Raw genomic sequence first — 24,761 nt, forward strand, 5'->3', positions numbered from 1 at the left:
ATGGGAGAAATATTCAGGTTGATCTCTCTCTTTATATATTTTGAAAGAATTATATTTGGTAGTAATAAATTATCGCTTCTACTTGCTCATAAGACAAAGTCGGTCGATGTGGAGATTCCATTAGCCGTGTAGGAATAATCGTCAGCAGAAGCACGAAAGTTGAATTTTTTTGTTTTCAATTGGGAAAATTATTTATTTATTTAATTTAGGGTTAATATAAACTTTGATCCTTTAATTTTGTTCTTATTTTGTTTTAGTCCCTCAAATTTTTTTTTTAAATATTATCTCTTATAATCAAATAAAAATTTGAATTATTTTACCCGAGTGGCCTCAATCCATAATTTAAAGTTTGAGGAATCAAAGATTATATTAACTTTTTAATTTATTGAAACAATAATAACGAGGGAAAAACTCCAGTTGTGTTGCCTCTTATTCAACCAAAGCTAATTAGGGAATCATCATTTGGTCAAATCGAAGTCATTAAAACAACATTACTTTTTCTTCCTAAAGAATCAACCAAATCAACCAAATATACCTAAAACGCTTCCTTCCTTCTTGACGTTTCCCGTAAAAAGAAAACGTTTTTGACAGAGAGCCGACCCCTTGTAGAATGTGGTTTCACGTGCATTCCTAATTTCCTCCTATATCTCTCCCTTTCGCTTTCACTTCCATTTCATTTCATTCATACCTTCGCTTCACGAATTCTGCTGTGATAGTGAAGACAAAAGGGAAGCTAGCCATGGAACCCCCTCCAACCCAGTCTTTTGAAGTTTCCAGCAAAGACTTCCAAGCTGGGAATGATGATCCCCAGGACAAGGCCGTCAATGAGTGGTGATTTTCTCTTCTCTCAGATCAATTTCATTTTTTTCCCTTGTTGGGACTGCAGAGAGTTATTATTTGTTTATATCTGATTGAGTTTTCTGATTTTTCTGGAGATGTAGTTGTTCTTGCTGCTATGATTGCACAGGAGGCTGCCTCGATTACTTGTTCTGTAACTTCTGTTGAACTCTTCAATGGGATTTATGGATTCACGGGACAAGACCCAGAAAACAGGGCTGGGGACGCCTCCTTTTGTAATTATTGCATGTATTATGGGAATTTAGCAAGGGAAAAAGGTTATGCTTTTAGAGTACTTTCGAGAATTTTGAAGAATCTCTGTCTCTCTTCTTCTTCTTCTTCTCTCTCTCTCTCTCTCTCTCTCACTGCTATTTTAAATTCTTGATCCTTTTATTACCTGCTGGGCTTGAGTTTATCCAAGCTGTCTGTTTCGAAGATTTGGAATTTCAGTGAGGTTTGACATGTAATGTTTAAAGGGCAGGCTTGAGTCTCTTTCCCATGTCGGACGACGAAATTACTCCTTGTGAAGGACCGTGCGATTTGGATTGAAAGATGAAAAGGGGATAATAAAGAATATAATAACGATAATTATTGGAATGATGTTGCTGATAAATTTTTAGAAATTGACTGTATTATCAGCTCAGTGTCTCATTCCCGAAACAAACACAATCGGAATTCCTGGCCATCACAAGAACCCCATGAAAGGAATAAACTTGATATGCTATGAATATGCCAAAAAAGCAATAAAAAAGGGTAGGATAGAGCTTCATTAGTTTCAGAGGAGTCGTGGCCAACTAATTCTCGCAGTGTAATCCAGTACAGCTCCTCCACCTCCTTCTCGTGCTTTGTGCCTCTTTGGAAGGGTTTAAGAAATTCTTTATAAGCACGTTTTATGTAAATCTAGACAAAACTCTTCTTATATACTTACTTTGTATTCGATAAATTATTATTAAAAAGCTACTTATAAGTTATTTATAAGCTGTTCTAAATAGACTTATTATCTGTTCTATGACTTTTCCTACAACAAGATAAGTTTTGCTATCTTCTATAATGATTGTACACACATATTCCACCACAGAGGCACAGATTCACAGAATATGTATATTCAAATGCCATGCACTTTCGAGATAGATAGATATATATATATATATATATATATAGTTCGCTATATGCATTCAAAAATCCACTTGTTCTGCCCCATCAGAACTCGCTAATGCTTTAACATTTCAGCAGGTCAAGCATAAACAGTAAAGTAATTTATTGATAAACACTACCTTGAGATTCATTGCACTTGCCAGTAAAGTAATTTTTTTTAATTGATAAGTTGAATAGATTAATGGAGATGAATCACGTGGTCTAACCTGTATAGTCATTAGTTAACATTAACAATGAAGCTTCAAATGGTACTCACTCATGTCATTTTATAATTTTTGAATTAGTCCAGTCATTTTTATAATATATAATTTGGAATTGTTTGAATATTAAATGCATTTTTATTAATTTTATTCCTAATTAATTGTATAATCTTTTTTCCTCACATTCTCTTTCATCTTTTTTACTATTTATCTTTCTTACATGCCTTTTTTAATATAAATAAAGGCGTATTTGGGAAAAAAAAATGTATTTCTTACTTATGGATTACTTTTAATTAATATTAATATATCCCGTAAATTACATTATAAAATAAGTTTTATATTTAAAACTAAAAAAAGTATTTATTGTCACACACATATTTAGTGCCAGTTGAATCCTTAACAATGTCATAGATAACCGAATTAGTGGGAGAAATAATAAGAAGAGGTATATTACTTCAGGTAACAAAAGTTTTAACTTAGAACGCAATATATTCTTCATATTGAGCAGCCAAAGTCAACTTGGGATGTAATATTTAGCCTTGTAACAGTTTCTTAACAAGAGAGATATGATGCAATACATCATCTTCCCACTAAGATCAGTTGTGCATGAGGTGAGAGTGGACTTAGATACTTCTTTCTCCCCATTATCAAAGTAAATGTGGACCTGTGCCGAACTCAAGTGCTTGAGACTTACATAGTGGCTCCCCCACTCTGCATTAAACTACACTTTGCAGAAGCTGCTTTTTCTTCTATAAATTGCTTCCACTTTGCAACTTATTGTCTCACAGCACTTGTAATTCAGTTATTAGAGAAAACTCTCCTGGATTTCACTCATGGAGTGTGCCATTTACAAGCATTCTTCTCTTTTCTTGTGCTGCCTTGTGCTCCTTAGTCCTCTTGTCTTCTGTCAGCTTAATTACATGTTCTATGATTCTACTTGTCCAAACCTAACTGGTGTTGTTCGATACAATGTCTGGTCAGCCATTTCCAATGAATCCAGAATTGCAGCTTCTCTCTTGCGTCTTCATTTCCATGATTGCTTCGTCAATGTAAATAAGTTGCCTCATAAAACAAAAAAACTCTTTTTCTTTAGTCACTTTTATGATAAGTTGTCACCTTTAAAAAACACAGCTTTTTTGTTTTTCTGGTACAGGGATGTGATGGTTCTGTGCTTCTTGATGATACCAGCACGTTCACGGGTGAAAAGAATGCCCTTCCTAATAAAAATTCATTAAGAGGATTTGAAGTAATTGACACAATCAAGTCTGCTTTAGAGAAGGCATGCCCATCCACAGTGTCATGTGCTGATATAGTTACTCTAGCCGCCAGAGAAGCTGTTTACCTTGTAAGAAATATCTGATATATATACTGTGAAAATGAATTAGCTCCCTTTCTAATTTAGATACAGTACATCATATACATATTCATATCCCTGCTTTAAATTTCTCAGAGTGGAGGTCCATTTTGGCCTGTGCCTCTTGGTCGCAGAGATGGCACAACAGCAAACAAGACTGAGGCTAATAATTTGCCATCACCTTTTGAGCCCCTTCAAAACATCATTGACAAGTTCATCACTAAGGGACTTGATATTAATGATGTAGCCACCCTCTCAGGTTTGATTCTTCCATTACTTTACCTCTCCAAACTTGATATTATAGTAAGTGTGAAAGTGAAAGTGTGACTCATCTATGGCCATTTGCAAACAACCCTTTAGAAACAAACATATACATTCTGTATAAACATTCACCCTTTTTTATGGATCTTGCAGGTGCACACACCTTTGGTTTTGCTCAGTGTTTTACCTTCAAGTCAAGGCTGTTCAACTTCGGAAGCAAAGGCAAATCTGATCCAGCACTGGATTCTTCACTTCTTCAAACTCTGCAGAAACTATGCCCTGACCAGGATGATTCTGACACCAAGTTGGCTCCTTTGGATCCAGTGACCACGAACAGATTTGATAACATGTACTATAGAAACCTAGTGAACAATTCAGGATTGCTTCAGTCGGATCAGGCTCTTCTGGGTGACAACAGAACAGCTTCTTTAGTTCTCAATTATAGCAAGTATCCTTTTCTGTTCTTAAGGGACTTTGCAGTGTCCATGGAGAAGATGGGACGCATAGGTGTTCTCACTGGCCAAGAAGGTGAGGTCAGGAAGAACTGTAGGGTAGTGAATTAGCTAGCATCTGCTCGTGACATGATGCTATGAGTCTGCATGTGACAATGAATCAGAATGTGAACTCATTCGAGTTCTATTGGAGTGAAATCTTACAAGTTATGTTGTGGAAGTTGCTCTTATAAGTACTTTCTTAGAAGTAAAGCTTTCTGTGCTTGAAAGGTAAATTTTTTGGCTATCAATATTATAACAAGTGTCAATGTCAATAATCAATAAAAATAAAATATAAAATTACAATAAACTATACTATTTACATGAAGAAAATGATACAATGAGTAAAGAGGGTCTTTTCGCCTATTATGCAAATCATACTCAAATCCCATAGAAGTTAGGACCTCTTAGTAAAGCATCTCTTAGTAGTAAGTGAAATTCAACAAACTTATTTATATTAAAATTTTTTTATTTAGAATTGTTGAATAATTTTTTTAAAATTAAATTAGTATACTTTGTTTTTACCTTGAATTTTGAGGAATAAAAAAATTATACAGATGTTTCATTATTTCAATGTCAATATTCTAATTGATATGCTTCATAAAATAGTTTTACGTAATTTTTATTGACTTAATTCTCGTAACTTCTCTACTAAACAATTTGGTTTTGTTAGATAAAAATTAAAGAAAAATAGAGGATAAATTTCTTATTACAAATTTAATTAGCAAATGGTCTCTAGTATGATTGATTGTATAAGAGAAGATTAGTTGCACACAAAAGAAGATAAATTGCATACAAAAGGATGGTTTGCATAAAACTATTTGGATATAAGAAATAGTTTGCACATAGAGAAGATAGCATGCACATAAGAGAATTTTATTTGCACAAAAAAAATTATTACACATAAGGAAGATAAGTTGTATACAAAGAAGTTAAGTTGCACAAAATAGAAGTTAAGTTACAGAAAGTTTTTAGATCCTATTTGCCAATTAAATTTTCAATGTGGCATTTATTCCCAATTTTTTCTAAATTAAATGAAATTTAAAATTTAAAAGCAAGCATTAAAATGCTCGTTCTTAGATAAAAAAATATAAAATAATAATAAAATCACATAATTAATAAATCATGAATAATACGTTGGCCAAAAAAATCATAAAAAATATATCTTTTTTTTAAAATTGAGAATAATATATCTTAAAAAGCAAATTTCTCTCTCCCTTTAATAACAAGAATAAAACAAAGGGAACAAAACAAAAAGGGCGGGATTAAAAGGCGGAGCTGTGAGCGCAGAGTAGAAGGAGCGCATGACCCTAGTCGTCGCGGCACGCATAGAAAGGTGAAAGGGAAAGACGTTCAAACTAAGAAGTGGGGTTAGGGTTCGCAGTGTTCATACTTCTTTCATATTCATCAGTGAAAGAGAAGTGATCAAAGGAAAATGGTGAACCCAAGATGCTATCTGGACATAAGCATTGGAGGAGAGTTAGAGGGTAGGATTGTGGTCGAGCTCTTCAAAGACATCGTCCCCAAGACTGCTGAGAATTTCAGGGCTCTTTGTACTGGTGAGAAGGGTCTCGGTCCCAACACCGATGTTCCCCTGCATTACAAGGTCTTTTCTCTCACACTTTGCTTTTGTTGTATTTTTTCCCGTCTTTCTCTCATCTTCTCTTCCGCCTTCTCATTGAGGGCAAATAAATCTGTTTGCAATTTTTATTTTCATTTTTTTAGACACTTTGATACAACCATCAGGCCTTTCTGGCGTCTATTTTGGTTTCGCTCAACTTGCGAATTTTCTATTCAAGAATGTTGTGAACTGCATTTCGTTTAGTGTGTAAATTTCGTACTTGTTTAGTTTACTCTACCTCTCCACTAGAGAAGGCATGTTGGTGCTTTATTCTTCATTCTTTAGTCAAGACTTCAAAGTTCTATATTCTTGATTCGGCTTTTGAATATTCACTGTAGGGAGTCCGTTTTCATCGTGTCATTAAAGGTTTCATGGTGCAAGGCGGAGATATCTCAGCTGGCGATGGCACTGGAGGAGAATCCATTTATGGCTTGAAATTCGAGGATGAGAATTTTGAGTTGAAACATGAGAGGAAAGGGATGCTGTCTATGGCTAATGCGGGTCCCAACACCAATGGATCACAATTTTTCATTACCACCACTCGGACTCCTCATTTGGATGGAAAGCACGTGGTGTTCGGAAAGGTGATAAAAGGAATGGGTGTTGTGCGTTCTATCGAGCATGTTACCACTGGGGAAGGTGACTGTCCCACCCGAGATGTCATCGTTGCTGATTGTGGAGAAATACCTGAAGGGGATGATGATGGAACCATAAACTTCTTTAAAGATGGCGATACTTATCCTGATTGGCCAGCTGACCTAAGTGTGAAGCCAGATGAAATTTCTTGGTGGATCGAGGCTGTTGATTCTATCAAAAGTCTGGGGAATGAACTGTACAAGGTACAATGTTGTCACCTGTCTCTGCATGATATTCTTCGATTTGTCCTCACGATTTCCCTTCCTGTTCCTTTCCTTACAGTTCTAGTCTTAAATCATTATATTTATTCGTAAGAATTGGAAGATGCAGAGGCTGTCTTTCGTTTAATAATCAAGTGTTGCTATATCATTTTCAACATGCAGAAGCAAGATTTTAAGTCTGCTCTTCGCAAGTATCGCAAAGCTTTGCGCTATTTGGATGTCTGCTGGGAAAAGGACGACATTGATGAAGGTCAACCTGATACTTTGGCATATGCTACTTGTTCTGTGCTGAATTATATGCTGAGTGCTATTTAGCTCTGTTAGTATCTCACAGATCTTTTATTTCTGAATTCCCAGAGAAGAGCACTGCTTTAAGGAAGACAAAATCTCAAATTTTTACCAACAGTTCTGTAAGTACCATCTTGTAAAACTGTGACTGGATCATACCTCTATCATTATTTATTGAGACCCTTTTAATTACAAAATAATATTTTTACTTTTTGAAAATATTCCTGGTCCCCTGGAGTGCATTGTAAAGCAAGAAGTGAATTAACAGCTTGAGCTATGTTATGACCAAGTATTTGTCCGGTTGGGCCCCAGTATATTGAAATTTTAGCATCTTGAAAGATGAAAGATTGCAAATGTGCAATGGAATGTCCATCTTCATTTCCTTCCTAGGAGCAAATAAAACGTAAAAAAATTGTATGCAAAAAGTACCAAAGCATTAGAAATAAAATGAACTGCAAATCTTGATGGTATCCTTGTTTTCTTGTCTTTGATATGTTTTCTCTATGTTAGCCATAGCTTTGTGAATGATTGTTTCATTTATGACATGTAAGCATTCTGCTCAAAAACAATCTGTAAAGAATAATGCGAGAAGTTATAATATGGGTGTAATCATGGAAGGCTCTCTTAATTACTTGCCCACCCAGAATCAGCATGGAAGCTTTAAATTTAATTTGTGGCTGTAATTTATGTAACATTTTGATTTTTCTTATTTTCCTTTGTATCTCACTTTAACTGAAGACTTATGTCCTGTGGTTTAATTTTATAGGCTTGTAACTTGAAATTAGGCGATCCAAAAGGAGCATTGCTGGATTCAGATTTTGCATTGCATGATGGAGATAACGCAAAGGCCCTGTTCCGCAAAGGCCAGGTTGATCTCTTCCGATGTGGATAGTTGATGATGATGATGATGAAATTACACGATACTGACTAATAATTTGTGTAATCTATGTGTGACCTGTTTTACTCTCTTGCTCCACTTTTTTCGTGGATTATGCTGACTTCGATTTGTAGTATGACCTTCCTACACCAGTAGGTTCAGAGCCTGGAGTCTCTCTCTCTCTCTCTCAAATTTTTGTGCTTTTTATGAATTGTTGAACATCTTATACAGCCAAGTAATTGTCAAGTTCATAATTCCTGGATTCTCTGCTGAACCAGTCTCATTAATGACCTGGAATTTGTCATTTGTACTTTTCAGGCATGCATGGAATTAAATGACCTGGATGCTGCTGTTGAAAGCTTAAAAAAAGCATTAGAGCTGGAGCCGAATGATGGTAGGCGGTGGTTGTTTGAGTTCTTCATATTATTTTATCTGTTGAGGGTTGTGTAGGTTTTATATATAGAGTTGAGTTTTATAAGCAGCATTATATCATAAAGCAAAGTAAACAGATAGTGGTTAAACAAATCGGTAGACCATGACTCTTGGATATTTAAATGTTGCAACACGAACCACGTCTGTGGTATGTCTGGTAAATTTGACTTCGACCCCTTCTCTGTTCTTCAGGAGGAATTAAGAAAGAGCTTGCAGCTGCAAGGAAAAAGGTCAGTCATTATATTTTTTGATTTCCTTTACTGTTTATTCTTGTTCGATACAATTTCAGCTTACTGACATCGGTTTAATGTTTACTTCGGTTACAGATTGCTGTTAGACGTTACCAAGAGAAAAGAGCTTATTCCAGAATGTTCGCATAGAGTCCTTGGAGTTGTGGCCCCTGCTGCTGCGGTATTGCGTAAAACAACATGGGGATGGCTGTCAGATCACCTGATCAAAATTTTCTCATTTTCCTTTGCGGCCCTAAATAGTCTTTTAAATCATCAGGTATAGTGTTAATTAGTACTATTGATGGGATAATGTTTCGCTTCTGTCAATTTTCTTTGCTTAGGATTCGAACTTGCATGCCTTGATGGCTTGATGTGCCTCGTATATTTTCTGATGGAATGTGTTCCCATCTCAGGTATCAGACAGCAAATCAGGCAAGCCCAACTTTCATGGATTCTGTTTTTGGTGTTGAGTTTGTTAAAAATTAGTACGAGGTGATCCGCTGTCTGTAACTTGAATGCTGGTTCATGTAATGAGGAGACAAATATATGCTAAAATTTCAGAGCGCTTGTTCCTGAAATTTCGATATTGCTTTTGCCTCCGGTGTTGACTGAGTGTCAAGGCTCTTGCGGCCGTTTGGTGACAACAATTTTCAAAAGCAAAATATAAAAGAACACAACTCATTACATCAAGGATTTGGGTCTCCTCCATTGAAACTCCCTTGATAAGCATCGAGAGAAACCAACCATCAAAATAAGGACCCTATGAAAACTTAAAGAAACCCCCCCCCCCCCCACAAAAAAAAAAAAAGGCTCACAATATGTGTGTAGATCGTTGGCCTAGGGAGAAATTTGCTGTGAAAATTTTTATTCAGAGTCCCTGAGCACTTAGAAGCTTTTGAGGGTACAAATTTAATCTAAAAACTTAAAATCGCATTAGTGTTGTCTTTTATTGTTAAAAATGTTGCCAGTTAATATCATTATTTGCGCCTAAAAAGATTTCTGATAACCTAATGAGGGAAAACTTTCGGAACATTGTTGAAAGCCACCGGCTTTTGCGGCATGTCATTCATGGATGAGGCTGTAAGGTCATTTGCGGTGTGGTTTTTAATTTGAAACCATAGTTTGGGTTTTTGGGTTTTTTTTCAAACCATGATTTTGAAGAAAAACTATGGTTTGAAGAAAAAACATCCAAACACTATATATTTTTTCAAAATCACTTTTCAATTTGAAACCATGGTTTGTATAAAAAGCAACCAAACACTATAATTTTTTCCAAAATCACTTTTCATTTGGAAACCATGGTTTTTCATAAAGTGGATTTTTTTTTGCATTTGAAAGTATAAAACCATGATTTGAGATATAAATATATATACACATATCAATTACTACTTTTGATCCTTAACATAAGAGTTAGAAAACTAATTTGTAAATATTAAGAAAATTAGTTAAATTATTTATTTATAATAAATATGTGTTGCATTTTCCAAAACACCTATTAACGATGTGCATTAGGATTATTATTTGATGTAACATTTAACATGTGCAAACTAACATGAGGACTACTTTGAAAAAAAATGGATAAATGTATGAGACAAGATAGATTGATATCTTATATTCAAAATCAAATGGAATACCCAGTTAGCTCTTATACTAAGGACCGGAGATAATATTAATTATATTTTTTCATATATAATTTATTATTTACAAATTTATTATTTCAAACAATATAAATTAAAATCTATCATTTATCTAATTATCATATTAGTTTATGTCCTTTTTAGTAATTTGTATACAAAAAAAGATTTTGATAACAATTATCCAAATATTCTCACTTTATTAAAATCATTTTTTTTCAAAATCTATTCTCCAAAATCTATTCATAGAATCTATTTTTTCAAAAAGCTATTCTTCAGAAAACTTTCGCGAAAACCATGGTTTGAGTTTATCAAACACCCTAAGGTGTTTGGATGAAGCCAAACCATGGTTTGGAGAATAGCTTCTGGAGAATACTCAAAAAACCATGGTTTCAGAAACACTTTTTCGCAAAACGAGACAAACTCCTCCATATATTTACTTTGTAAACGTAAAAGCATTTTGAAACCATATTATTCCCTAATGTTTGGATAAAAACCAAAATCATGGTTCAGAAGTGCTTTTACGGATTTAATAAGTAAATATGTGGAGAAGGTTATTCATTTTACGAAAAATGATTTTCTGAAACACCGAGTTTTGAGAATACCAAATACGAAAAAGTGGCTTTATCCGAAACCATGGTTTTGGGGGTAAAACCATGGTTTCTCCAAAACCATGGTTTGAGATATTTAATAGGGTGTTTGGCAAATTTCTTTCCAAACTATGGTTTGGGGCCAAAACCCCCTTACACTCGATTGTTGCTCTGTTCACCATTTACGTGGTTAAAGCTTTTGGCGCTCTAAGCTAAGTACGCTTCTTGACTTTCGCGCCCCGCTCTCTCCCTCCCTTGAGGATTCTTTCCATGGCGGATCCCTTTTCTAGGTCTGTCCTCCTTTCTCCCCTTAACCTTTTCCGTCTTTGAGCATTCTTTATTTCTTTGCTTTTTCTTCCCCCTGCGATTCTCTTCAACATTTTCATGGTGTGATGCCCTTGAATTGTATTTTCTTTTCTGTTAACTCAAGTTTTCTTTGTTCTCGTCTGCTGCAAATTATAATTTTACAATTTTCTAGTACAATTTTATTTTGAAATTTGCTTCCCTTCCATATCTTTCTTCTTTCTCTTAGTCTCATTCTAATTAATATGGCGATGCTGGTTATAGCTTTGATCATCCGGATTATGCTGAGATCGTTGTAATACGTCATGGTGAAACAGCATGGAACGCTGATGGAAGAATTCAGGTACTTTTTCGGCGGGTGGAGTCTGACGTGATTAAGTAAAACAGTGATGATATTTGATACCAATTATAGATGAATTATAAAAGTTTTCACAGCAAATCAAATTGTAGGTTGGGCTTATTTCTGCTGTTGTATTTGATGCACACATGTCTCTAACCACTATGATAAGCTTATCTTAATAGATGCTTTTAAAGCGAAAGTGGCATAAGCCACCCGTGTAGGTCTAACCAATATGATAAGCTTATCTTAATAGATGCTTTTAAGCGAAAGTGGCATAAGCCACCCCTGAGGTCTCTTTGGCCTTATGGATGTCAATGATTCTTAAATCTTCTTATCTGTTTGCAAAAGCATGTGCTTTGCTACCCTATAATCACAATCACTTTGTTATCGGCAAGACGGCAACTGTTATTCATAGCTTACCATATTTACTTCTTTCCCTTTTGTGGTATTTTCTACCTTCCGTGCATTCGCCTCTCTTATAGCTTTCTTGGCCATTCTTTCCTATATTGATAGCCCCCTTCATATAAGCTCATACATGTATGTGATCAGGGACATCTGGATGTTGAGTTAAATGAAGTGGAAGAGCGCAAGCAGCTTCAGTAAGTTGCTTTTGTTGCACAACTTTACTCTCTTTACAGACTCTCCGTTTTTTTTTTTTTTTCCAAAGTCTATTTATGCCTCAACGACTAATGCCAATATTTTGGGTGGAGGTGGCTGAAAGACTAACTAGGGAACCCAAGGTCTCTGTTGTATATTCTTCTGACTTGCAACGAGCTTATGAGACAGCACAGATGATTGCAACCAAATGTGGAGGGCTAGAGGTTTGAACCCGGACTAACATTCTTCACGTTTCATTTCACTATATTTTGTGCCCTAGAATAATAGTTCAGTCTTGATTTCCATTGTAGACTATGCTTAGTGCTCACAGTCATTCAGTTCATTTGATATATTCGTATTCTCACGGTCTTGCTATTTATTATTAGCCGGACTACGCGGGGAGAACCTTACTGTTTTGTGGAAGTTATGACATAATAATGAAAAGCTTATTTGTTTAATTAGAAGGATAGCCACTAACAGTCTGAAATTATAAACGGGATCGAATCCCCAACCTCTCACTTAGAGGGGAACTTTCATGCCATTAACTTACAAGATCATTGACAAAGTTTAAATATTTTAAATTGCAACTAAGATATGTCTTAATTTTAAGTTCAATGGCTCCCCATATCATTCTGCCATGTGCATGTGTTATATCACTTCCCCATCTTCCTCTGCATTGTTGAATTTAAATATAACTATACGTATTCCTCTTTGTATCTCCTACCTTAAACACCAGGTCGCCAAAGACCCTGACCTAAGGGAAAGACACCTAGGGGATCTTCAAGGTATTTCCCGTCGTGAAGCAGCAAAGACTAATCCCACAGCTTACAGAGCCATGGATCGAGGTCAAGAAATACCAGTAAGTGTGGCAGAAGCCAAATTGTTATACCCCTTGTTTAAAATATAAAGAGGAATTCACACAAGCCAATGGACAGTTGCTTTGAGCTGATCGTGTTTGTGATTCAGTTGCTGCACTAATCTTGATTAGTTAGTCTTGTGCCTTGCCTCTATATTATCAATACTGTGATTGCCTTTTTTGCACGTACCGGAGATTAATGCACATGTCACAATATTCAGGGTGGTGGAGAAAGTCTTGATCAACTTTCCAAACGCTGCATATCTGCATTGCAGAGGATAGGCATGAAGCATTTAGGTAGGCTACCTTGGTAAAATTATCTTTCATGTTCGTGAGAGGATAGCCAGGGCAAATTGCTTTGACATGCAAGTTACTTGCCCTTCTTGTGTACCCTGGATTTCTGTTAGACAATGTGGACCTAACAAGCAGTTCGTGATAGCTGATAATGCTATGTTAATGAATCCATTTTCAAAGTATTTTGATGCGTAAATAATTATGTGAAATTATCTGCATCATTTGCAGGGAAGCGTGTAGTGGTTGTTACTCACGGAGGTGTCATTAGATCACTTTACAAGCGAGCCAATAACAAAAACAAGCGTTGTGGGATGATACTCAACACATCTGTCAGTGTCTTTCACTTGTATGAAGACAAGTGGATTATAAAAACTTGGGGAGATGTTAGCCATCTGAGCCAAACAGGATTTCTGCAATCGGGTTTTGGGGGTGACAGAACTTCTGGTTAGGCTGTATCGCTTGACTCATTCATTGAAGCAATATGCACAAGATGTTCAACAAATAATGCATTTCACAACCTATTTTGTTTTAAGGCACAGTATTATGAATTTCAATGACGCTAGGGATCATTTTTAAAATCTGTGATGGGTGCGTGTGTGTATAGAAGATTTTCCTTTTTATTCTACTTAACTACGTTGATGAATAGTTCACGCTGTGAAGTTCGAGTAGATGTTATCATAATTGATTTCATATTAACTGAAGAATTTAACTGAAGTCTCCCAGGATATATTGCAATGCTCCATCCTTTATGTTCTTTTTATCCTGTTTCACAGATATTGGAATTGTATATGTACGAATTTTTGAAAAAATTACCAAAATTTTTTAGTAAAAGAAAGTTGTTAAATAAAATATCAAAATCATATTTATCCTCGAGTGCACATGTCTGTTTGACTGATTATGTCGCATCTTTCCTTTCAATTTCCGCGTGACTCTCCATTGAAGAGACTATTGCGTTTGTGCTTCCACATCATCCAACAAATTTGAGTAAGCTAACTTTTGCTCCATATTCCTTCTCTTTGAACGTAGTTTGAATTCTATCCTAGGCTGCTTTAATTTTCTTATTCTAAACAAGTGTGTTAAAATTATATGCCAATTTGATTGAGGAGTTTTGACCATAATTAGAAGGTTTCCATCAATTCTTAGCTGTTTAACTAGCATCATAGCTCTTCCAAATGAATCATTTAGTTCTCCCCATGCGTACGCTGCCTCCTAATCTGTTCCAAAAAGGTGTGCTAGGACTATTTTCTCGTTTTTCCATGTGATTATATGCCAATCGATGGAGAAAGAGCTTTCGTCATTAGAAGATTTCTAATTCTAATAAAGGGCTTTCTCCTAACCAACCATTCTTGGCGGTTTAACTAATATTTGAGTGTTCCAACTGACCAGTTTCATATTGAGTAACATAATCACGAACTCTCCCAAAATGTGAAATAAATGTTCCATATTTGAAGCATGATAGATTATTTTCTGAGGCATTGATTTGGGGTCTAAAACAATAATAATGACATTGATTTACTGACTATATATTTATAAATTACACTATAAAATGGGTTTTATATTTAGAACCGAAGGAGTATTTATTAAAAAATTATATTTATTAAAATGGGTCTAATAATTTTTTTAAAAAATTATATTTTTATGTTTTGTATAAGATATTAAATTATATCTATGTAGCTGCCAATTATTTAATCACGCTAAAATTATTAAATTGAAAATTAATACTTCTTTTTTTTTTTTTTGCGAACGAATAAGAAATCTAACTTAAAAAATATTATTCTTCCATAGTATATTATTATTATTTGAAATAGATCCTTTAAATTTATTTCTCTCTCACTTCAAAGATTTCAAAAAGTACTTTATAGTTTATATACATTCTTTTGCACCAAGAAATAAAGATTGGTTATTAGCCCCCGACGTCGGGAACGAAACGCTTATAAATAATAAACTGAATGATTATTTCTCACATTCAGTTATTACTCTGTTGTTCGTCACTTGATTCTTTTGGTGCACGCTTCTTGACCCTTGTTCTCTCCCGCGTCGCGCTCTTGCTTGCTGATTCTTCCATGGCGGATCCCGGTCCCAGTCCTAGGTCTTTCCTCTTCTCTCTTCTCAAGCTTTTACTTCGCGGTCTCCCAGCTTATGAATATGAAATTATCAACGTAGACCTATCTGCATTATTAATTTCTTTGCTTTTCTTTCCCCTTCGATTCTCTTGAACATTCTCAATTGTATCTTTTCTGGTATCTGCAAGTTCTCTTCATTCTGGTCTGCTGCAAATTATATTTTAACATTTCTTTTTAAATATACTTTTAAGGTGAAATTTTCTTCCCTTTAATATTTCCTTTCTTCTTTCTCCTAATATCAATCTCTACTTGCTGGTTAAAGCTCTGACCATCCGGATTATGCTGAGGTCGTTGTGATACGTCACGGTGAAACAGCGTGGAACGCTGATGGAAGACTGCAGGTACTTTTCTTGGGGGTAAAGTTTGACGTGATTGAGTATAAACAGTGATGATATTTGATATGAGTTTCACAGCGATCAAATTGTCGGTTGAACTCATTTCTGCTATTATATTTGATGCGTGCATGTAGCCTAACCAATATGATTTGCTTATTTTAGTAAAGGCTTTTCAAGTGAAAGTGGCACGAATCATCCACGTTTCAAATGATCTTCGTGCGGGAAGATACTATTCTTATCTTTTTGCAAAAGCATGAGCTTAGCTACCCCATAATCACACTGAAAGCTCCACGTAATCATGACAAGAAGCTCCGCTGCTTCTTTCCCTGTTTATGCCTTTCTTGTCCATTATTTCTTATATTGATAGTACTTTTTGAGTTTCCTTACTTTAATTAAGCTCAACTTTCATATAAGCTCATGATATGTGTGTTGTCAGGGACATCTTGATGTTGAGTTAAATGAAGTTGGAAGAGCGCAAGCAACTGCAGTAAGTTGCTTTTGTTGCTCGATTTCTTTTCTACATACAAACCATGTGTTCCTGATGCTTTCTTTCTTTCTTTCTTTCTTTTCTTTGCTTATCTTTCTTTTTTGGAATCTATTTATGCATTAATGACGAATGTCAATATTTTGGATGGAGGTGGCCGAAAGACTATCTAAGGAACTGAAGGTCTCTGTTGTATATTCTTCTGACTTGCAACGAGCTTATGAGACTGCACAGATAATTGCAACCAAATGCGGCGGGCTAGAGGTTTGAACCCAGATTGACCTTCATGTTTCATTTCATTAAATTTTCTATCCTAGAATATTAGTTGGGTCTTGATTTCCTCTGTAAACCGTGCTTAGTGCTCAGTCATTGAGCTCATTCTGTATATCTCTATTCTCACAGTCGTAACCATTTATTATGACCCGGGCTATGCTTGAAGAATCTTCCTGTTTTGTGGTAATTATCACGTAGATACTGAAAAAATACTTTAATTGGCAACTATAAGATGTCCTGATGTTAAGTTCAATGGCGGATGCACATCATTCTCCCTCGTGTGTGTTATATCGCTTTACCTTCTCCATTTGCATTGTCGAATTCAAATATAGTATAACGGTGGTTATATTTTCTTACTCCAGGTTGTCAAGGACCCTGACCTAAGGGAAAGACACCTTGGGGATCTTCAAGGCATTCCCCGTCATGAAGCATCAAAGATTAATCCCGCAGCTTGCAAGGCTAAGGATTGTGGTCAAGAAATACCAGTAAGTGCTATAGAACCCAAATCATTGCCCCTTATTTCAAATTAAAACAGGAATCCATATTCATTCCTGCACGTCAATAGAGACGTTTCCTTTGAGCTGGTGATGTTTATCATTCAATTCTTACACTAATTCGATTGGTTAGTGTTTTGCGTTGCCACTATATTATTAATATTATGAACGCCTTTAATGTTGCATGTACGTGCATCAATTAATGCATATGTCGCAATTTTCAGGGTGGTGGAGAAAGCGTTGATCAACTTTCCAAACGCTGCACATCTGCATTGCAGAGAATAGGCAAGAAGCATTTGGGTAGGTACCTCAAATTATCTAGCTCATGGCTTGTTCTCAAATTATTTGACATGCAATTTACTTGCCTTGGTGTGCCCGAGATTTCTTTCAGACAATGTGGGCATAACAAGCAATCATTTGCAGGGGAACGGGTAGCAGTTGTTACTCATGGAGGTGTCATCAGATCACTCTGCATGCGGGTCAACACAGACCTGCCCCCTGGGAGCTTACCCAACACGTCTGTCAGTGTCTTTCACTTGTATGAAGACAAGTGGGTTATAAAAACTTGGGGTGATGTTAGCCATCTGAACCAAACAGGATTTCTGCAGTCGGGTTTTGGGGGCGACAGCACTTCTGGTTAGGCTGTATACATACGATGTTCTCCGAATAAATAATACTGGTTATGGAGGAAGGAGAGGGAAAGGGTGTCATTGTCTACTTTACTAGAATGTACAGTATTGTGAACTTGAATGATGCTAAACACTTGTGAAGTTTCTTTACCAGTTATCCTATTATGTATATTCTACTTTACTATGTTGATGAATGCCATGAGTAGTATTGTGGGTTTTCCTTAGCCTGATTGATGAACGTCGAAAAGTACCTGTAAAATTAAATGTGACGTTTAAATAGGACTTATTGATTCAGGGCCACCAACTCTGCATGAGCTGTTGAGATCATTAATTAAGTTTCTTTCAGAGGGGCTGCTTTAAGTTGAACCTTACAACAACAGAGCATGGTTGATTTTAGTTTTCCTTGAGGGCTAAGATTTGTATGTTTGAGTCTTGTATTCTATAAACTGTTTGCCTGAGACAGCATTAGTAGTTGATGCTAGTGGATGGTTTCATGCCAATTAGGAAGCAACAGCTTAGCAAAGACTATTTCTCTATTGGATCATATTTAATCTGCTATATGTTTCAGTGTCTGTGTTCTATATTGCGAAGGCCTAAGAATAGTCTGATTTTGACAGTACCATCTTTTCTATAATTGGTTAGTAAACCTTCACTTGTATTTTAATCATTTTGTTTTTACTAACATAATTGACCTTTCTTTTGGAGGGGGGAAAAAAAAAGCTCCCTGCGAGTTAGTGCAACTCCAACAAAAGAAAAGAAGAAGCTATAATTGCATCATGTTTACTCTGTTGATGAAGGCAAACTGTGTTAGGTGTTAATGGGAAGTTTAATATTAGTGATAGGTAAATTAGAGGAGAATTATTTCTATATAGGTAGGTTGATTTTTTTTTTTTTTAAAAAAAGGTGCATGTTTGGGATCCTGCTTTGGGGACCTCAAAACCAGTTTCCAAACATAGCTCCTGATCATTTAAAATTTGAAATTGAAAATATCCGAACTGTATTAAAAAAAATTATATATAAGCTAGCCATTTCAAATTTGGACGCCTTAAAGGTTGTTGTTAAGTATTTATTATTTTCTATGGTGTAAAAAAGTTAAACAGATATAGTAAATGATATAATTCAAAATATTTAAGTCAAAGCCTGACAATTTAAATGCAGCGTGGACCAGATAGGAAAGGGGCCCCCCATTGATGTGAATGAATACCTTTTGCCACCGGTTGTTAATTGTGCATATTATTAATGTAAAAGTGTAAATTTTTTTTTTTACCAGCAGTAAAAGTGTAAATTTGATCTTTTAGCTTCACATAGAATTTTATATTTATCTCTTAATTTTGTGACATGCCTTTTTTAATCATTATGCCCAGCACGGTTAATTTTATTTTAAAAAATATTGGTATTAAAATTTTAAATTTTTAAATGTTAAAAAAACCATCACAAATGTTGACATCCTAAATTTAATTTTTTAAAATAATAATTAGTTAAAAACTATTTTTTTAAATTATCAGTGTTAGAGTTAAAAAACTATAAAAAGATATTTTATAACAAAAACTAAATTAAAATTATGTATAAAATTAAAGAACTAAATACATATAACTTTCACTTAGATGCAATAAATTATACATGTTACTAATACAACTTAGCTAAATATTTGGGATAGGATTAGGAGGTAATATTATTTTCAGATTTTAGTAACCACCAATTTTTTTTTGTTGCTCAGAGTATCCTCCCACCTAAACGGTGAGAGATTAATTTATCGGGATACTGTTAGGCGTCGTAACGGGGACTTCTCCAAACAGTGTTTGTTCTATACACACCGCCTCAAAAATCAAACCCAGAACATAATATTTAAGGTGTCTAAATCCTTTTTACTTGGACTAAGACTTGTTGGTACAAAATATCTAACTAAAGAACCATGGTATTTTGGAAGGGAATGGGCATGTAGCATGTTTGATTTTTTTTTTTGGAGGAACAAGTGATGGGACGTGAGGATGAGGCCCAGAAAGACTCGAAGGCTGTGAAGTGTGAAGCGAAGGGAAGGGAAGGGAAGGCGCTTTCCCTTTCTCATCCGCCGCAGCCAACGGACAGAGCATTTTCTCATTCTTTTTGTTTCAAAGATCCGTTCCTTCCCCTTTCTGTACCTAACGTGCCAAGCAAGAAAAGTAGGGCACTGTGGTGGCTGCCTCCTTTTTTGGGCAAATGAAAATAAGTTTTCCTTTCTTCCTCTTTTTATTGCTGTCCATTATTAAATTATTGATAGAGACTCATAACTTCATGTCTGGGGAAGCTTCAAATGGAACTTACTTTAATTGGAACACTTTTTCTTGATGAAAACTCGTTAGCCTCTCGCTATTTTTTTCCTTTTAAGTTTGATGAAGAAATAAGCTTATTCAACAAAAAGACATGCACCATATTCATTATTTATTATAATTCTTTTCTTTTATTTATATTTGATGTTGATGTCGGAAAATAGAATAAAATAATTTTTACACGTAGTAAATGAAATTTAATACCTCTTTTTGGTTCCAATAGAAATTGGAGGTGACTTGTAAATGATATCGGATGAAGGAGCTTTTTAGTCCTTTTAAAATAAACGTTTTGACATTTTATGAGGTAAAATTCTTCTCATGTATTTATTTTATATAATGTAAAATTATTTATCTACAACCAATGGGAGTAAAATAGATGAATAAAAATTTCATTTATAAATAACAACAAATAAAATCTTCTCCATTTAGGAGTATTTTATTTTTCTTTTTTGGAATTGAGTTTGTGGGGAGGCTATAAGCATGCGCGTCACAAAAGTGGGGGATGCCTGTTATAAAATTCAGAGGTGGCCATCAATGCCCTGAACAACCACCACCTCCTTCTTTTCCTTCTTGTTCTTCTTCTTCTTCTTCTTCTTCTTCAACCTCTCTCCCTCTTTGACTTCCATTAAACCTTTTCTCTTTCAGTTGCATCTCTCTCCCATCATTGCCCACAACATCTTCATTCTCTCTATATTATGCTTCATTATTATTCTTTCTAATCTCCCCACGCCCACATCCCCCTTCATTTCCATGAATCCCTATAGATTTCTGACTTTTGGAAGTCAATCGTATTATTTATATATGTCAAGACTATTTTAAGAACAATAAAAAAAAAAAGCAAAAATAATTACTAGTATTTTTCATGTAGCACTGGCATGTGTTATCATCATATGAAAATACCACCAATTAATAAACAAAACATGGAATACTTCAACTATACATACATATATATAATTATAATTATGTCGGTTGACCAGAAAATTAAACTAATTAATTAAGGTAGTCAGTAGTAGTAGGAGGAGTGTGTATTTGCCTTTTCTCGTTTGGCGCCAAAATAAGCGTAGCAGTGCAGAAGTCTTTTTCTGAGAGTCATTATCAGCATCCATCTATCATCATTAGAATCCACAAGTCAAAATGAGAAATCAAGTGCTGAGAATATAACATAATCATGATGGCTAGGATTTTATTATATATATATATGTTTATATGTTGCAATTAAATAATATATATTAGAAGGGTGACATGTCTCTGTTCGATTTCGAGCAGAAGAAATATCAGAGTTAGTTGAAACAGTGATTTTATAATGACATTCTCACACACTTAATGATTAAGCAAACTATTTAGGACATGCTCAAATGTTAAACAAGAATAATTATATGTAAGACACAATTGGGTATGTATTGTCAACGAAACAATATACTCCTCCGGTCCTTAATATAGACTCAATTCTTGAGTTGGTTTTGGTCCTAAATATAATACCCATTTCTCATATTTTTCACTTTTCTCTAAATTACCTCTATGAATACTCCCTCAACCATAATCAAGTAAAAGAGGGAGAGAGGGTATTAAGAAAGATGACTATGGTGTTTTAGGAAAAATGTGTCACTTTTCGTATAATTAACTAATTTACCTAACTTCCTTAATCTAATCAAATTAGTTAAATGGGTCTTATATTAAGGACCGGAGGAGTATAACATACAATACTAGCACATTACTGATCTAGAAACTTAAAAACTGGGGTGATACAAAAATAAAGGAAAGAAATAGTTTAATTATATCTTCTGCTGAACTGTTTTATATCTTACTCCTTCAATTCTTAATATAAGATCTAATAGTTGAATTGATTTTGGTCATAAATATAAGACCTATTTCTCATATTTATCAGTTTTTCCTAAATTACCCATATTGATACTCCCTCAAGCATATTCAAGTAAAAGAGGAATGAATGATATTAAGGAAGATGATTATGGTGTTTTAAGAAAAACATGTCGTATTTTTTATAATCAACTAATTTACCTAATTTCTTTATTCTAATCAAATTAATTAAATAGGTTTTATATTAAGGATCGGAAGAGTATTGTTTTGGCTTTTGTTGATGTCATTGATGGGTTCATACAGTTTGAATAACTCAGAGATGGTGAAGATCAATAATGAAAGGGAATTGATGATGGCATGTTGAGTGGGTGGCAAGAAAATTGATGAGAGATGAACGTGGCTGGTTTTATGTGTTGGGCTGGCCATTGGGATGAAGTTTCCCAACAATATAATAAAAGTGAAAATTAATTATTTACAAGACACAATTATAAAAGAAAACAATATATGCCTATGGAGGGACCAAATCAAACCAAATTGGACTCTCCCACTAATTCCTGCCTCTCTCTCCCTCTCTCATATTTATATTTAAATTTATATCTTGAAATATGGACAGTGGTAGCTAGTGCAATGAGAGAGTGGATTCTTGTGTTTGCCATTCATAACAATCCATAGAATATCACACTAACACGACAAGAATCACAGAAGTTTCAAGGAAGCTGTCCAAGCTTTGAAGCTTCCCTCAATGATATTATTACACCTCCCGTTCTTAAAAACAAGTTAAATTGCTTAGTTATAACAAATGTGATCTGATTTTTCAAAAATATCATATATATATTAATTTATAAGTTACACAAGTTAGTTTAACAAAATTATAAATATTAGAAATAAAATGGTTAATATATATAATTTTATAACATCTTAATCAACTCTTATATTTATGATCGTAGGAATAGATACCAGCCCGCTCTTACTTTATTACTTTTGTCACATAGTCCTAGCTTTGGTAATTAAGTTTATATATCTGTGTCTTGTATGTACACATGGATAATATTTACATAGAGTGTAGTATATAAGGTAGAAATGTTGGCAAAAAAAAAAAAAAGCTATTTATACTCAATATAAGAGCTAATTTGAGTTCTAATTTGATCATAAATATAAGATCTCAATCTACTTTGTCTCTCATATTTATTCATTTTTTTAAAGTAATTTTTTTACTAATTGTGCATGTTAAATGTTTCATTGAATAGTAGCTCTAGTTAGTACACATAATTGGTAATGATATTTTAGGAAATATAACATCTATTTATTATAAATAACTAATTTAATTAATTTTTTTAATCTATTTAAATTAATCAATTAATTTTTATGTTAAGGATGGAATGTAGTATAAGATAGAAATTCAATATATATGGAAATAGTGGAGTATGGTGGGGATTGCATTTGCATCAAAAGGCAAAAATGGAGGCACCGTCCTTGTCATTACGACATCAACAATTCCCACTCGAAAGGGGCCAAATAGAAACCTCCCACCCCTTCACGTGGCCTACTCATCCTTCTTTGGGCATACCATTTATTTACTTACTCTAAATGTATTTCTCACGGCATACCAATAAAAAATATTAAAGGAAAATATTAATTAACATCTTTCATAATCTTTAAAAAAATATTTATTTCTGAATGAAGCATTCGTTCCCTGGTTTTCGAACCTAAACATCATTTACAGGACGACTACGATGATATGGATTATCAAGAGAATAAGAAATCTATTCATCCCAAATCCAAATTCAAAATTTTAAAATTAAAAGTGATAAGTAAAACTAGATCACAACAATGAAATGTCTAGCAGCCGTGTTTGTAGATTCCATGTCAGCGCATGTGTTTTCTTTCACACTAATAACTGTTATCAGTGAGTAGATCTATGTCAACAAAATACTAGCTCCGGTCCTTAATATAAGACCCCGTTTGACTTTTAGTTTGATCCTAATTATAAGACCCCAATCCATTTTGTCTCTCATATTCATGTATTTTTTTTCCAAAATAGTCCTTCTAATAATGATAATTCTAGTCAATACACTTGATTAGCAAGGATATTTTAGGAGATTAAGGAAATAAGTTAAGTTACACATATTTATTACAAATAACTAACTTAACTTATTTCCTTAATCTCCTAGAATATCCTTGCTAATCAAGTATATTGACTAGAACTATCATTATTAGAAAGACTATTTTGGAAAAAAAATGCATGAATATGAGAGACAAAATGGATTGGGGTCTTATATTTAGGACCAAAATAAAAGTTAAACGGGGTCTTATATTAAAGATCGGAGGTAGTACATACTGTTCTCGTTCTTAATATAATATTTATTTAACTAATTTAAGTAGATTAAAAAAATTACATATATTAGTTAATTATAAAAAATATAACATATTTTTCTTAAAATATTAGTATCATCTTCTTTAATATCCTCTAATTATGGTTGAAGAAGTATTAATATGAATAATTTTAAAAAATTGATAAATATGAGAAATAGATCTTATATTTATAACCAAAATTAACTCAATAATTAAGTTCTATATTAAGAATTAGGAGAGAATATATGTCATTTAATTTAGTGTATCGGATCAATAATGCGTCATCCATGCTAGGATCAAATAATTATCATGAATCATTATTTATCATTTTATTGACATTATTATCTTCTTCTTTTTTTGTACAAGACATTTAGATCTTTTTGTCTGAATCCTGTTTAAAATTCTTGACATCCTATGATTCAAGAACCTTCGGTTCTATATAATATTAAAGAGGAATTTGATCGATGAAAGTTACACAGTAGTATATTACAGCCAGTTTGGATTATTTTATGAATACTACCTACTGATAATGACTTGCCCACAACGTACGGCGAGTTAATGTTCTGTCATACATATATGCGCGTCTGTGTATATATATTTTTTGAGGTTCTGGTCTCTCTGTGTGAGTGTGCATGTTTGCACAATATCACATTGCCATAGAGATTAAATTGAAATGGACTAGTTTGTCCTCATGCATCTTCCATATTTCAAATTGGTTCCTGATCTGATTTCT

General features: G+C 34.2%; 3 protein-coding genes and 1 pseudogene across 3 annotated transcripts; all 4 read left to right on the forward strand.

Moving 5' to 3' along the window:
* The first annotated feature begins 2,980 nt into the window (after nucleotides 1–2,980).
* LOC114719180 (peroxidase 10-like) lies at nucleotides 2,981–4,370 on the forward strand. Its single transcript, XM_028904642.1, has 4 exons — nucleotides 2,981–3,241; nucleotides 3,346–3,537; nucleotides 3,643–3,805; nucleotides 3,961–4,370. The coding sequence occupies exons 1-4, from the start codon at nucleotides 3,026–3,028 to the stop codon at nucleotides 4,368–4,370; spliced, it is 981 nt and encodes a 326-aa protein (XP_028760475.1). The 5' UTR covers nucleotides 2,981–3,025.
* Nucleotides 4,371–5,599: 1,229 nt separating this feature from the next.
* LOC114719177 (peptidyl-prolyl cis-trans isomerase CYP40-like) lies at nucleotides 5,600–8,797 on the forward strand. Its single transcript, XM_028904640.1, has 8 exons — nucleotides 5,600–5,904; nucleotides 6,258–6,758; nucleotides 6,939–7,026; nucleotides 7,134–7,186; nucleotides 7,831–7,932; nucleotides 8,260–8,335; nucleotides 8,566–8,603; nucleotides 8,700–8,797. The coding sequence occupies exons 1-8, from the start codon at nucleotides 5,734–5,736 to the stop codon at nucleotides 8,751–8,753; spliced, it is 1,083 nt and encodes a 360-aa protein (XP_028760473.1). The 5' UTR covers nucleotides 5,600–5,733; the 3' UTR covers nucleotides 8,754–8,797.
* Nucleotides 8,798–10,996: 2,199 nt separating this feature from the next.
* LOC114719181 (phosphoglycerate mutase-like protein 4) lies at nucleotides 10,997–13,675 on the forward strand (annotated as a pseudogene).
* Nucleotides 13,676–15,186: 1,511 nt separating this feature from the next.
* Nucleotides 15,187–17,567, forward strand: LOC114719182 (phosphoglycerate mutase-like protein 4). Its single transcript, XM_028904643.1, has 7 exons — nucleotides 15,187–15,306; nucleotides 15,603–15,681; nucleotides 16,112–16,162; nucleotides 16,313–16,423; nucleotides 16,795–16,917; nucleotides 17,151–17,226; nucleotides 17,350–17,567. Exons 1-7 carry the CDS (start codon nucleotides 15,281–15,283, stop codon nucleotides 17,565–17,567), a joined length of 684 nt encoding a protein of 227 aa, XP_028760476.1. The 5' UTR covers nucleotides 15,187–15,280.
* The last annotated feature ends 7,194 nt before the right edge of the window (nucleotides 17,568–24,761 follow it).

The sequence above is a fragment of the Neltuma alba genome, unplaced genomic scaffold (genome assembly GCF_004799145.2).
Source record: "Neltuma alba isolate B1F8T4 unplaced genomic scaffold, ASM479914v2 tig00011896_pilon, whole genome shotgun sequence".
NCBI classification, from domain to species: Eukaryota; Viridiplantae; Streptophyta; class Magnoliopsida; order Fabales; family Fabaceae; genus Neltuma; species Neltuma alba.